The 13,003-nt window shown below is 49.7% G+C and overlaps 1 protein-coding gene across 13 annotated transcripts in view; it reads right to left on the bottom strand.

Moving 5' to 3' along the window:
• LOC143833494 (uncharacterized) overlaps nucleotides 1–13,003 on the bottom strand; it is a 79,928-nt gene that overhangs the window by 36,979 nt on the left and 29,946 nt on the right. For 11 of the 13 annotated variants that reach the window (XM_077329363.1, XM_077329371.1, XM_077329362.1 and 8 more), the window contains exons 2-4: nucleotides 8,555–8,705; nucleotides 3,543–3,657; nucleotides 1,664–1,705 (exon numbers count right to left, since the gene is read on the bottom strand). In XM_077329363.1, the coding sequence (XP_077185478.1) occupies nucleotides 1,664–1,705; nucleotides 3,543–3,657; nucleotides 8,555–8,664 (267 nt within the window). In that variant the 5' untranslated portion in view covers nucleotides 8,665–8,705. Of the gene's footprint in view, nucleotides 1–1,663; nucleotides 1,706–3,542; nucleotides 3,658–8,554; nucleotides 8,706–9,086; nucleotides 9,270–13,003 lie in introns of those variants that run through there. The other 2 variants (XM_077329365.1, XM_077329367.1) reach the window with 2 other exon arrangements.

Consider the following 13,003-nt stretch of genomic DNA (forward strand, 5'->3'; position numbering starts at 1 on the left):
TGTCTTTTGCATTAGTCTGAAATGTACTTCTTATCATCACTGTTAATGAGGACACTACCTTAGCCAATAACTATGTATGGGGAGGGAGATCCTGCCCTTCTTATAGCCCCTTTTAACTATGCCAAATGTGTGAATGATTAAGACAGAAGGAGGGGGGGAGGAGGAGGAGGAGTTGGTTCTTATATGCCGCTTTTCTCTACCCGAAGGGGTCTCCAAGTGGCTTACAGTCACCTTCCCTTTCCTCTCCCCACAATAGACACCCTGTGAGGGAGCTGAGGCTGAGAGAGCCCTGATATTCCTGCTCGGTCAGAACAGCTCTATCAGTGCTGTGGCGAGCCCAAGGTGACCCAGCTGGCTACATGTGGGGGAGCAGGGAATCAAACACGGCTTGCCAGATTAGAAGTCCGTACTCCTAAACACTACACCAAGCTGGCCCCATGAAGGCAAGTAAACTCATGCTGAGTGGGCTCAGCCTTGCTTGGCAGAAGGCTCGGCCACGGTGAAGCCTGAGAAACATGATTTATATGCTAAATCTGAGTTCAGCAGCCCCATAGAGACCAACAAGATTTAAGGGAGTTTGAGCTCTCAAGAAGTCATGAGCATTCAAAAGTCAATATCTGACAAAGGTAGTTTTGACAGTGTGATGCAGCGGAAAAGGCGGCAAAGCCAGTCTTGGGCTGTATCAAGAGGCATCATATCCAAATCACAAGATGTCCTAGTATACCGCATTGGAAAGGCCCCGCCTGGAATACTGTGTGCAGAGGCCTCACTGCAAAAACAACCCAGACAAAACTGAGTGTTCAGAGGAGAGTGAGGAGGGCCTGGGGACCAAGCCCTATGAGGAAACGCTGAGGGACTTGGGGATGTTCAGCCTGGAGGAGGTTGAGAGGAGACATGGTGGCTCTCTTGAAGGATCTGAAAGGTTGTGACATGGAGGAGAGCAGGGAGCGGTTACTATTGGCAGCAGAGGACAGGACCTGCAGGAATGGCATTAAACTATGTGCAGAATTGTATCAGCTAGATTTCAGGGGCTGAACGTTTCATAGTCCGAGTAGTTCAGCAGTGGAATCGGCTGGCCAAGGAGGCAGGCGGTGAGCTCCCCCTCACTGGTGGTCTTCAAGCAGCAGCTGGACAGACTTATCAAGGATGCTTTAAGCTGATCCTGCATTGAGCAGGGGGTGGGACTAGATGGCCTGTCTGGCCCCTTCCAACTCTATGATCCTATGAGTCTAAGCAGTGGCTGGAAAGATATTTCTCCTGGATGCTTTAGGTTGATCCTGCACTGAGCAGGAGGTGATACTAGTTGGCCTCTATGACCCATTTGATTCTATAACTCTTGAAACCTCATACTCTAAAAATCTTGTCAATTCCTAAGGTGCTACTGGCTCAAAACTCATCCTCCTCCTGCAGACCTACAGAGCTAACTTCTGAAACATGGCTAATAGCAGAAGTTTATAATGTACTCCAGGGGTTTCCTTATCAAAATAGGTCTCCACGGGCACCTTATCGCCTTGGACTCAGCGACACAGAAGCAGCCTCCAACTGCAAGAGATGGTCAACACTTCTGGCATTCTCTCTCCTTCACCCCCAGCCTGCCCTATTGCTTCCCAGGCATCGTTTCGCCTATGCAGCACACGGCTTCAGCCCCAGTCTACGCACTCACCTTCCGATGGCTTTCTGTAGCGGGTGGAACGGATGGCGCGGGCTGCAGCACAAGAAGGCAAGCAAAGCAAACGGTTAGGCTCTACGCTCGGATGCCTCGCTGGTCATCAGCTAACGCTGAGTTCTGGAAGCTAGTGTGGTTGACCGAGAGATGAAATCGTGGCATGCACCGATCCAACAAGCCTGGAGTTCTAGACTTCACGGCAAAACTGACAAACAGCAGGCTACTTACTTGTGGGACTGCTTATTTCCTTATGCCCTCCGCAGGGCATTGTGCTCTGTGGGTAGGAATCTGCTGATGGAGCCGGGACACCAGGAGGTTCGCCTGGGCTCAGTAAAACATGGGGCCAGGGCTTTTTCAGTCCTGGTCCCTACCTGGTGGAATGAGCTCCCTGAAAAGCTGTAGGCCCTGTCGGAGCGCTCTGAATTCCACAGGGCCTGCAAGACGGAGGTCTTCCGCCAGGCGTTCGGTTGAGGCCGGGTGGTGATTCCCGGGGTATGAGATCGGGTCGCCCCCCCTGCCCCTCCCCGGGCTCCTGGGCTCGATGGTAGACGGAGATGGGAGTTTTTGTCTTCTTCTCGTCGTTATTTGTATGAGCATAACCCATATCGGCTACAATGGCCCTGTCGTTGGGGTGGAGTAGTTCTTGTTTTTATCGCCATGTGAGTTGCTGTATATTGTGTAAAAAGGTATCCCCTGTCTGACTCTTGGGGTGACGCACTCTAGCGTTTTCATGGCAGACGCAATACGGGGTGGTTTGCAAGTGCCTTCCCCAGTCATTACCGTTTACCCCCCAGCAAGCTGGGTACTCATTTTACCCACCTCGGAAGGATAGAAGGCTGAGTCAACCTTGAGCTGGCTGCTGGGATAGAACTCCCAGCCTCATGGGCAGAGCTTTCAGACTGCACGTCTGCTGCCTTACCACTCTGCGCCACAAGAGGCTCTGGAGTTTTATTGTATGGAGTTTTTATTATTGTGATCGTGTTGTTTTTATCTGTTATTGTGAACCGCCACGAGCCAGCTTGCTGGGAGCGGCAATATACAAGTTTAATAAATAAATAAGATACTTTGCTCTGGTTCGGCCTCACTTGGAGTCCTGTGTTCAGTTTGGGGCACCCCAGTTGAAGCGGGATGTAGACAAACTGGAGCTTGTCCAGAGGAGGGCAACAAAGATGGTGAGGGGTTTGGAGACCAAGACGTATGAAGAAAGGTTGGGGGAGCTTGGTCTGTTTAGCCTGGAGAGGAGATGACTGAGAGGGGATTTGATAGCCATCTTCAAATATTTAAAAGGCTGCCATATAGAGGATGGAACAGAGTTGTTTTCTCTTGTCCCAGAAGGACGGACCAGAACCAATGGGATGAAATTAATTCAAAAGAAATTCCGTCTAAACATCTGGAAGAAGTTCCTGACAGTCAGAGCAGTTTCTCGGTCAAACAGGCTCCCACGGGAGGTGGTGGGTTCTCCATCTTTGGAAATTTTTAAGCAGAGGCTAGATAGCCATCCGCCAGAGAGGCTGATTCTGTGAAAGCTTAAGGGGATAGCAGGTTACAGTGAATGAGCGATAGGGTTGTGAATGTCCGGCATAGTGCAGGAGGGTTGGACTAGATGACCCATGAGATCCCTCCCAACTCTATTATTCTATGATTCTACCGTCAGTGCCTCAAGTTTGCATGGCTGTGGAAAGACGGCCCCTTGCCCAAGCAAGCAAAGACAACCCACTGAGCTCCCTTTCCATCAATGTCCTTAAAATACATGGTCCCAGGGACTACACGAAGTTATCCAGACATCTCCCCTCTACTATGAATGCAACTGCAGGTAGCTAGACAATTGACGTAAACCACCTCTGCTACTTCAGCCACTGCTATCTGGGATCCGTACCTCGGCACCTGGCTCAACGAAAATCCCTTTCTTGAAATCAAAGTCGGTCAGGTCCCTTGAACACCCCAGCAACCGCGTCAGCTCCACTCTGCTGCGGATCTTTTCTCCTCTGGGGCTAGGAGAAGAGAGAAACAGCTGTTAGAGAGGTTTAAAAAAACTGGATATGTTGTTGTTTTTTTTAAGTGAAGGTTACAGTTCTTCTTCGGGCTCATCTGAAGACGTTCATAATACAGTTAACAAGTAGTCTCAGTAAGTGTGTTGAGAAGGTTATTAAAAAATAATCTCTGGAGAATAATGCTCTGAAGATGCCTTACTGTTAAACTATCACTCTTTGCTGTGCAGAGCAGAATGGGAATAACCTCAACATACTCTTCAAAGGAAGAACCATCAGAGCTGAATCCTCAATATAGGGCAAAGCACTCTGCTACGGCAGCTTCAATGGTTGCTGGAAGAGCCCAACTCAATGCCTGAGTCATGGCCACACCTCCTCGGGCTGCCCCCCCCCCGGCTCCAGAAGTCATCACCAATGACACAGCGGAACTGCCAATGGGCCCAATCCCCTTGGCCAACTGGAATGACCACATGGCAGTCACCAGATCTCTTCCCTGGCCCGGGCCACAAAACCCAACACCCAGTCAACTGGGTTCAGTGCTTATCGTTAGCCAAGAGTCCATTGCTAACCCTACCCAGTTGCAGGATTGGTTTAGGCCTCCATTGGCCAAGACCATAAAGGAGGTCACTCCTTGAGATGCCACTTGAGACTCATTTCTCTTTCATCTCACATGATGCTTCACAAGAAGACATGATGCTTCACAAGAAGATCAGTCTTTTTTTGGGATTTATTTTTACTGAGCCCACCTTCCTGACTCGGACTCAAGGTGGATTACGCAGCGTGAGACAACAGAATCGACAGGATGCGGTATTCATTAAACCAGACAATAGGATTCAGCTTGGAGAACCAATCAGTAATCTAACAAACAGAACTGATGCAAAACAGGTCTTGATGGGATTTAACATTAAACAGGGCACAAATTATACAGATCCCCGTTTCGACACTGTTATGCTATTATGCACTGTTGTGCTGTTATATTGTATTGTGCGCTGTTACAACTTTATTTGTTGGATTATTTAATTGTTACAACCACTGTTGTTAATATTATTGTTTGATTATTAATGCAGATTGTTTCATGTATGGTTCATAAGTTCAATGTAAACCGCCCTGAGCCTCCGGGGAAGGCGGTATATAAATATAATAAATATAATAAATAAATAAATAAACAAGCTACACACAGTGGTACAGATCAAGGTCCCTTAATAATTTATCTACGTTTGTGACTCCTTTAGTACAGCACAGCTGTATTGCTTATGTAGGAAAGTCCTATTTAGTCTAGCTTAGTTTGTGGAAGCCCAAGAGAGTGGGAGCCTTCCTCACCTCCTCAAACACTCCATTCCGCAAGACGGGGGCCCCAGTGAAGAAGGTCTGATACGGACAAGTTGCCAATGTTGTCCATGTGCAGGCCGACACCTGCAGAAGACCTTGCTGTCTATGCTAGCCTTTCTCAACCTTTGTGCGGTTGAAAATCCCCTGAAAGATTCTTCAGACTTGGAGAAACCCCAGAAAGGAGGTGATGGTACAGAATAGGGTTGGGAAGCATCGCTGTGGACACGCCCACCCAGGGCCCCTCCCCTTCCAGGCCCATCACTGGCCATTTTGGGAGGGGGTGGGTGGGTCGACGTGACCGTACATTGTCATATCACCGATAAATGTTTAACAAATTTTTAAAAATGTATACATTCATTAACTCCGGCTCATTTAGGAAATCCTTCCCGGGCCGTCACAAAACCCTGATTGAGAAAGCCTGGTCTACTCTGTCTCAGGAAAAGAAGCCTTTCAGATTTCTTGACATGGAGGCACCAGAGATGGAAGCTGGCTTCCTCTGCATACAACGCAGGCATTTGTCTGAGGAAGGGTGCTTGCACTCAAAAGCTCAGGCCTTGAATAAATCTTTGTTGGTCTTAAAGGTGCTACTAGACTCTGATTTTAAAGCAGGTATTCTGTCACTCCACCAGGAGCCCACCCCCCAATCACTGTCAAATTGGGAATGCAACACATAAAGATTCTAGATAAATAAGATCCTGAAGATGAAACTCAAATACTTTGGCCACCTCATGAGAAGGAAGGACTCCCTGGAGAAGAGCCTAATGCTGGGAGTGATTGAGGGTAAAAGAAGAAGGGGACGACAGAGAATGAGGTGGCTGGATGGAGTCACTGAAGCAGTCAGTGCGAGCTTAAATGGACTCCGGGGAATGGTAGAGGACAGGAAGGCCTGGAGGATCATTGTCCATGGGGTTGCGATGGGTCGGACACGACTTCGCACCTAACAACAACAAAAAGATTCTAATATCCTGATTTCCCCCTGCCTGGGAGGTCTTGCATCTATCCAGCTATTTGACATTCCAAACAGTGCTTCTTTCAGGAGGTCACAAATCAGTTCGGCTCAATTGCTGCATGAACTGTGCAGGTGGACCAACAGCTTCTGAGCCCGATTTGGAATGTCAAATAGCTGGATAGATGCAAGACCTCCCAGGCAGGGGGAAATCAAACTTAATTGAAAACGGTTATAATCTGGAGGCCGTTTTGGTTGTTCAATTAAAAGAAGAGATAAGACACGTTTCAGAGAATGAGGTGGATGGATGGAGTCACTGAAGCAGTAGGTGCAAACTTAAAAGGACTCCAGGGAATGGTAGAGGACAGGAAGGCCTGGAGGATCATTGTCCATGGGGTCGCGATGGGTCGGACACGACTTCGCACATAACAACAACAACAAAGACACGTTTAGTTCCATTCATTGCGAAATTGTTTATTGTGGCCTAGGATAGGTTCTTTTTTTCTGTTAGCACATTCAAGAAGGCAGAAGAAAACACGAACCTTAGCAGTATATAATATACTAGTAATCAAGCCCGCTGCAAAATAAATACAGCGGGCGCTAGGCAAGGACACTCACAATCAAATAAATAAATAGGTTGATTAGAATAAATAAATCTCCCCATCTGGGCACACTGCAAATAAGTGTGAAACTTCCCCCCCCACAAAACTTGGTTGGTCTTAAAGGTGCCCCTGGGCTCTAAATTAGTTCTGCTGCTTCAGAGCACCTTGATTGCCCACTGGAACCTATCTGCATGGCCAGCAGGGCAGGGATGGGCCAAACAATGTACCTATTAAGACCCCAGGCGAATGTCCCTGAAATTATCTGAAGACTTTTAAGTCCTGATAAAGGCTAAGAGTCATGATTAGATAAGACTGCAGGAGCCCTGAAAGCAAATCTAAGAAACTTGGTTGAAATTAAACTCTACGCGAACCAAGCGAACCAAGAGCTAAGCGAACCAAGGCAATAAGAGGCTGCATGAAGAAAGGGCCAGGTGAAGATCGATTCTGGCCGGCAGAGAGCACCACGACGCGACATTATTCGTAGACGAACGTGAAGGGCGCCCGAGGCTTTGTTTCCCGGGGAGAAGAAGATTGGGGAGTTCGAAGCACGCCACTAAAAATAACGACCATAATAAAAAGATTCCGATCCTTCCCTCCCCCCAATGTTGCATGGATGCGGGAAAGGGGGTCGGGGCTGGGCTGGGATTCTCAGGCTTCCAGCCGTCGCTGGGAAATTCAGGAGAAAGGTGAATTGGGCGCTTTTGCAGGGCACGGAGCTTCCAGGGGGGTCAGTGGCCTTCTCCTCTTCCATGGGGGGGGGGGGCGGGGGCGGAAGGCAGCGTCCCTTTCCGTGGCTCCTACAGCGGGAGTTAGCAATCTCTCCCCCCACCCCCCGGGGGGCTATGTTCCCAAGCTCACCTGGGAAGAGAAGGCCTGCAGGGAGGAGGAGGAGGCGCAGAAGTAGAAGGCTCGCATGGGGGGGGGGCATGTCTGAGGACGCGGGGAAGGCAAAGCAGCACAGGTTGCGTGCTCGCTGGGAATCGGCGAAGGCTTTCGGGCAGGGGTGGACTCCGGGCGCGTAGCAAGGTTCCGAGAAGGCAAAGGAGCACGGGAGCGGTGCTGCGCAGCCTTCCCAAAAGCGTTCGGGCTCCGTCCAGCTAGTGGCGTCGTTGCAGAGTTCAGGGAAGGCATGGGCAGGGTGCTCCTGTGCCGTCTCCAAATGGCTTGTTCCTCGGCTGTCTTGCGGTGACGGCTCAGCCTTGGGCAAGGAGCACGGGTGGCACATCCCTGCTCCCTCGTCATTGTGGGGGTGGGCCAGGCAAAGGACCAGTCCCTTTGGCTGGGGTGAGGGCTCCCAATGTGGGCGGCAGTCGGTGGCCTCCAGGAACGGCAAGTGTAAGAAGGGGATGTGGTCAGGTCGCTTTGTACGCCGTAGAAGAAGCTGCGGGGCCCCCCTAGCCGCCAACGTCCCGTGTCAGCTGGGCGCGTCCCTTGGCCTTATCCCGGTGTCGGGAGCAGCCTCGCCATGTCTGCGACGCGGTCAGGCTGCTCCCAAATGAGGGAGAAGGGTGCCCCCCCAGCCACCCAGCCGCACTCCCCCAGCGGTGAAGGCCAAGGGACGCGCAGCAGGGAGCCCCTGGCAGCCACGCAGAGCGCGACTGCTGGAGGCTCCCTCGGGCAGCGGCCTGATGTGGCAAGCCACCGGGCCTTCCAACTCTATGATTCTATGATTGCTGAGCTGCAGCTAATTGTAATGCTGATCCCTTGTGGGCTTTTCAAGGTCAGAGATGTTCAGTTGTTACGGATGGGCTCATTTTTTTCTCACATTTTTGTCTTAACGCTTGCTTCCTGATATCTCGTACCAACATGGCTACCTTGAGGGGGGAATTATTCAATCCCTTCCAACCATATTGAGGATGCATTTTGGAACAGCCTGGGAACCTTTCCCATGTCGGGAAGAGATTAAACTTCCATCTCCTAGGATTCCCCCTTCCCCAAGGATGAGCCCTTCTGGGACTGAAGGCTCCCCCCAACCACCACCACCCCCCCACTCCTTTCCCAAAGGTGACCAAAGCAGCATTACCTTACATAATAGGTGTCTGAGTGTCCTGGCCTCGTTCCGTTTTTGCGCAAGACTTCACGGCGCTGCCAGCCGGGCCCCAACGAGGGGCAATCCACCCAGCCTTCGGTCATAGTGTTGAGCTAGGGCAGAGGACGGTGCGACAGGACGAGGGCTGTAAAAGCAAGGGAGGAAGGGAAGGGTCATCATGATAGTCGTGATCGATTCGCAAGACATCTGAAATAAGCATACACAGAAGTCGGGATTGCACCGAGTATGCAAAAAAGAAGCCGCAACATGCATTCTCGGGGGCTCTCAAGTCCGGAAATGGGTTCTGGGTTTATCCCTTTCTGCACTTGCATGGCTTCCGAACAATGGCAACCCTGCCGTACAAGTTCAACAGCTCGAGACAACCCCCCACCACCATCACCATGTCCTCATTTGTTAAACTGCAAGTCTGTACACCTTTTGGGAAAAGTTTGAATACGAATGAGCAAGGTAAAGCCCAAGTTAGAGGAGGCTAGGGATGCCAGTGGAAAGAATACAGCTCCTCTACCTTCTGCCAATCCTTGTTGACTATCACGGCTCCTCCTCCCGTTAGGCATGCCTCGTAAAGTGTTTGAAAATTCTCCCGAAAGCCTTGATCTTGCAGAGTAAGTTGTTTACCGTGGCTTATTTCAGCGTAACACGCCTTCCTCAGAGCAGGGCACAAGGCCCCGTGTATTAAAGGCAGATTGTGCAAAAACAGCTGGCAATTTCAAGTCTGTTACGCAGGCAAGTGAATTCTCTTCCCCTCCGTAAGCTGGAAATGGGCCCGGGAGTCTTTGTGTTTACAGACTGTAACGAATGCCCTCAAGCTTTCAAGACACACACGCACAGACACAGATGTTTAGATAAACGGCAGAACTGCACTGTGCTGACTTTACTAGTAGGAATGGGCACGAACCAGGAAAAAAGCCGTTCCGTTTATAACCAAACAACAACCAGAACCAAACCGGTTTGTGGCCCCCGCAAACCCTGTTGAGAAAAGACCACTTTCAATGCGTTCTGCAGGAAGTCGAAAAACAGCTGAGCAATGGGAAGCAGCTTGCTACCCGCCACTTAGCTGTTTCGGGCTATCTTGCGCACTTTAAAGAGACTATGCAAGGCAGACTGAAACAGCTGAGCAGCAGGGAGCGCCTCCTCACTGCCCGGCTGTTTTTTGTGGTTTTCATGGGGAACAAAAAGCAGCAGTTTAAAGGGACCCTTGCTTCCTGCTCCATTCACGAAGCACCACAAAATGTTTTAAAAGTTCATGTAAGTTTGTGACCCATGAAAAACTTCCTTCTCTGAACCACGAACAGGGCAATTTGCTTCACGGTTCGGTTTGTGCCGTCCCTTACTAGTCCTTAGAAGTTCACTGGATACTTCTAGGACAAACTGAAACGCACAGTTTCAGATCCAGGAGGTCCTGAACTGCAGGTCCCGGAACTGTTGACAGAACCACCACGAGAGAAGATACGAAGACACTAAAGTTGCACTTGCAGCTTGCAGAAAATTATAAGCTCTCTCACTGTATACAGGGATGCCTTAAAGTTGGGCCCGAAACTTCCACTGGTTAAAAATGCAACAGCACAGGTTCTTACTGGAACCCAGGAGACAGCACCATTGCTATCCCAGCAGCATTGGCTCCAGATTGGAGACCAGATCAGTTATTGTTTTCAATCAAGGATAATCCTAATTTTAACCTGAATGAATTTAAATTTTAAACTTTGATTATATTTTTTATTATATTCGATATGGCTATAATGTTTTTTAACTTGCGTGAGCCGCCCTGTACACTAGGGCAGCTGTCCCCAACCCCTAGTCCGGAGACTGGTACCCGTCCGTGGTTCAGTTGGTACCGGGTCGCGGCTCCTCCTCGTCCTCCTCCCCAGCTGCTGCCTCGGGGGCTGCCTTGCCACTCTGCCGCCAGCTCACCTTTGGTGCTCTTTGGCGGCCGCCATGGCTGGGGCTCCCCCTCAGCATGTTACTGCGCAGGTGCGGCAGTTGCGCCAGTGGGCGGCAGGAAGTCAGGGGAGCCGGCGGGAAAGCAAGCAGAGCAGGGGCTCAGGCGGTGGCAGCGATGTCCCTCAGCAAAAGACTACCCCCCCTGGGCCTCAGTAAAATTGTCAAGCGCTGACCGGTACCCGGTAAGAAAAAGGTTGAGGACCACTGCCCTAGGGGAAGGGTGACATATAGATTCCAAAAGTAATAAAATAAATAAATGTTGCAAAGGCAACCCCGAGAGCTGCCCCAGTGCAAAATACGTAGGTTTATAATCCAGCAACAGAACAAAGAGTAGGAAGATCTGTTGCCTGCATGCTGTTCCCAGCCTGTGCAGGGTAACCCACAGATTGATAACAAAGCCAAGGACAGGCAAGCTTTTCACTGCAAGGAAGATCCCCCTGCTTTTTAAAGGACAACCCCCACACTGTGGGAACGCAAGGAGGAGATAAGCGCAGCTATTCTACATTTCCATGCGCCAAGGTCAGCGAGAGGGGATCTCTTTGTCTTGCAGAAGGGTAGGCATGTGTTAGTCGGTTGTAGCAAAATAAGAGAGAACTCCGAGGGCACATAAGAGACTCAATAATGGGCAGAGAAGTTAGGATGGTTACCCCATGGCAGTCTTGGCATGTCCGGAGGAGCCTCTCTTGTGGCTTTACTTTCTCAGGCTTGCAGTGTAGTGTTTAGGAGCGCCAACTTCTAATCTGGCGAGCCGGGTTTGTTTCCCCACTCCTCCTCCACATGCAGCCAGCTGGGTGGCCTTGGGCTCGCCAGAGCACTGATAAAGCTATTCTGACTGCGCAGTAACATCAGGGCTCTCTCAGCTTCATCTCCTTCACAGGGTGCTTGTTGTGGAGAGAGGAAAGGGAAGGCGATCGTAAGCCACTATGAGACTCATGGTAGAGAAAAGCGGCATATAAGAACCAACTCTTCTTCTCCTCCTTCTACTGCTCCAAGTTTCTGGGTATCGAATGAGGTACAAGGGTGGCCATATCGATAAGTGAGCTTATGCAATCTTCAGTTTCAGCAAAGAACCTCATCCACCTGTTTTGCTATATTTTAATAAAGAGATTTCTTCTTCAAAATTGTCTGCTTATTGAGAATTTGACTGGGCATTGATAGTACTAGCCCTTCTTGGCTACTGAGACTGGGCTAGCCTCAGCCATTCAGGTTAGGCAAATTCCACATTTTAATCCAACTCTGTGTAAAGTTCAATTTCCTTTTGTGCATCCTAAACCCTACTGGCCATCAGTTTCTTTGGATGCCCTCGAGTTTGAGGATTTGGGGAGGGGGAAGAAAAATTTCTCTTGGGTCAGCTCTCTCCATCCTGTGCATCATTTGATACTTCTTCACCACGTCCCCCACTTTATGGTCTCTTTTCTAAGTGGAACTGCCCCAGATTCTTCAGCCTTTCCTCATACAGAAAATGCTCCAACCCCGTAATCGTCTTGGTTGCCCTCCTCTGTACATTTCCTAGCTCTGAAAAAATGGCTTTTTTTTTTTGAGATATGGTGATCAGAACAATATAATTTATTATTTCTTTTCAAATTTGTATACCGCCATTCTCCATTTGAACTCGCAGCGGTTCGCAATAAAAACCAGTAAACCCCAAAACCCACTTAAAAACATCAACATTAACCATAAACATAGCAAGATGGAAATGCAAGGGCCCATAGCTCTTCCGGAAGCTGATTCCAGTACACGGTATTGCAAATGAGGCCACACCATAAATCTATACAAGGGCATTACGCTATCAGCTGTTTTCTGTTCGATCCTTTCCCAGCAATCCCTAACACAGTTTGTCTTTCTCACTGCTGCGGCACGCTGGGTTGGCGCTTTCACTGACCTATCTACTACGACCCCGAGATCTTTTCCCCTAACAGTCTCAGCACGTTCAGACTGCACGAGCCTAGCCGACACGTCGTCTAAAAATAAGGCACAGTCTCCCCACCGAGAAAGACTGCTTATGGATCTATACATCCTTACAACTGAAGAAGCAGTTAAAATGCAAGCTGATTCTGCACACACAGAATGCCCTGGGAGGCGGGTGGAGGATGAGCGAGGTGAACACCACAGTCACCTTCAGCTTTATTGGCAGCCTGTGATTTTCCCCTTGGCCCAGTCTGCAGATACTGGGTCCCAGTGGCCCAGGAGGCAGACACCTGGCTCTGTACAGCTAGCCCTCGCCTGTTCATTTGAAACAATCCCTTGTGCTCCAGCAGTCTCTGGCTCAAGGACACACAATGCCCACGCAGACCTTGTTCGGCGAAGATAAAGGTTGCATCCAAATCTACCATTAAGCAAAGGCTAGAAGCGTGGCAGACGATTTACAATTCCTTGTATGTATACGTGCAGCAATTCAGAACCACCAATCCCATTTGAGAATCTCGAGCGAGGCAGTATTTGAGGTGGGAGTGGGAGAACGGGAAGACAGTGAATTATACGCTG

The sequence above is a fragment of the Paroedura picta genome, chromosome 3, assembly GCF_049243985.1.
Source record: "Paroedura picta isolate Pp20150507F chromosome 3, Ppicta_v3.0, whole genome shotgun sequence".
NCBI classification, from domain to species: Eukaryota; Metazoa; Chordata; class Lepidosauria; order Squamata; family Gekkonidae; genus Paroedura; species Paroedura picta.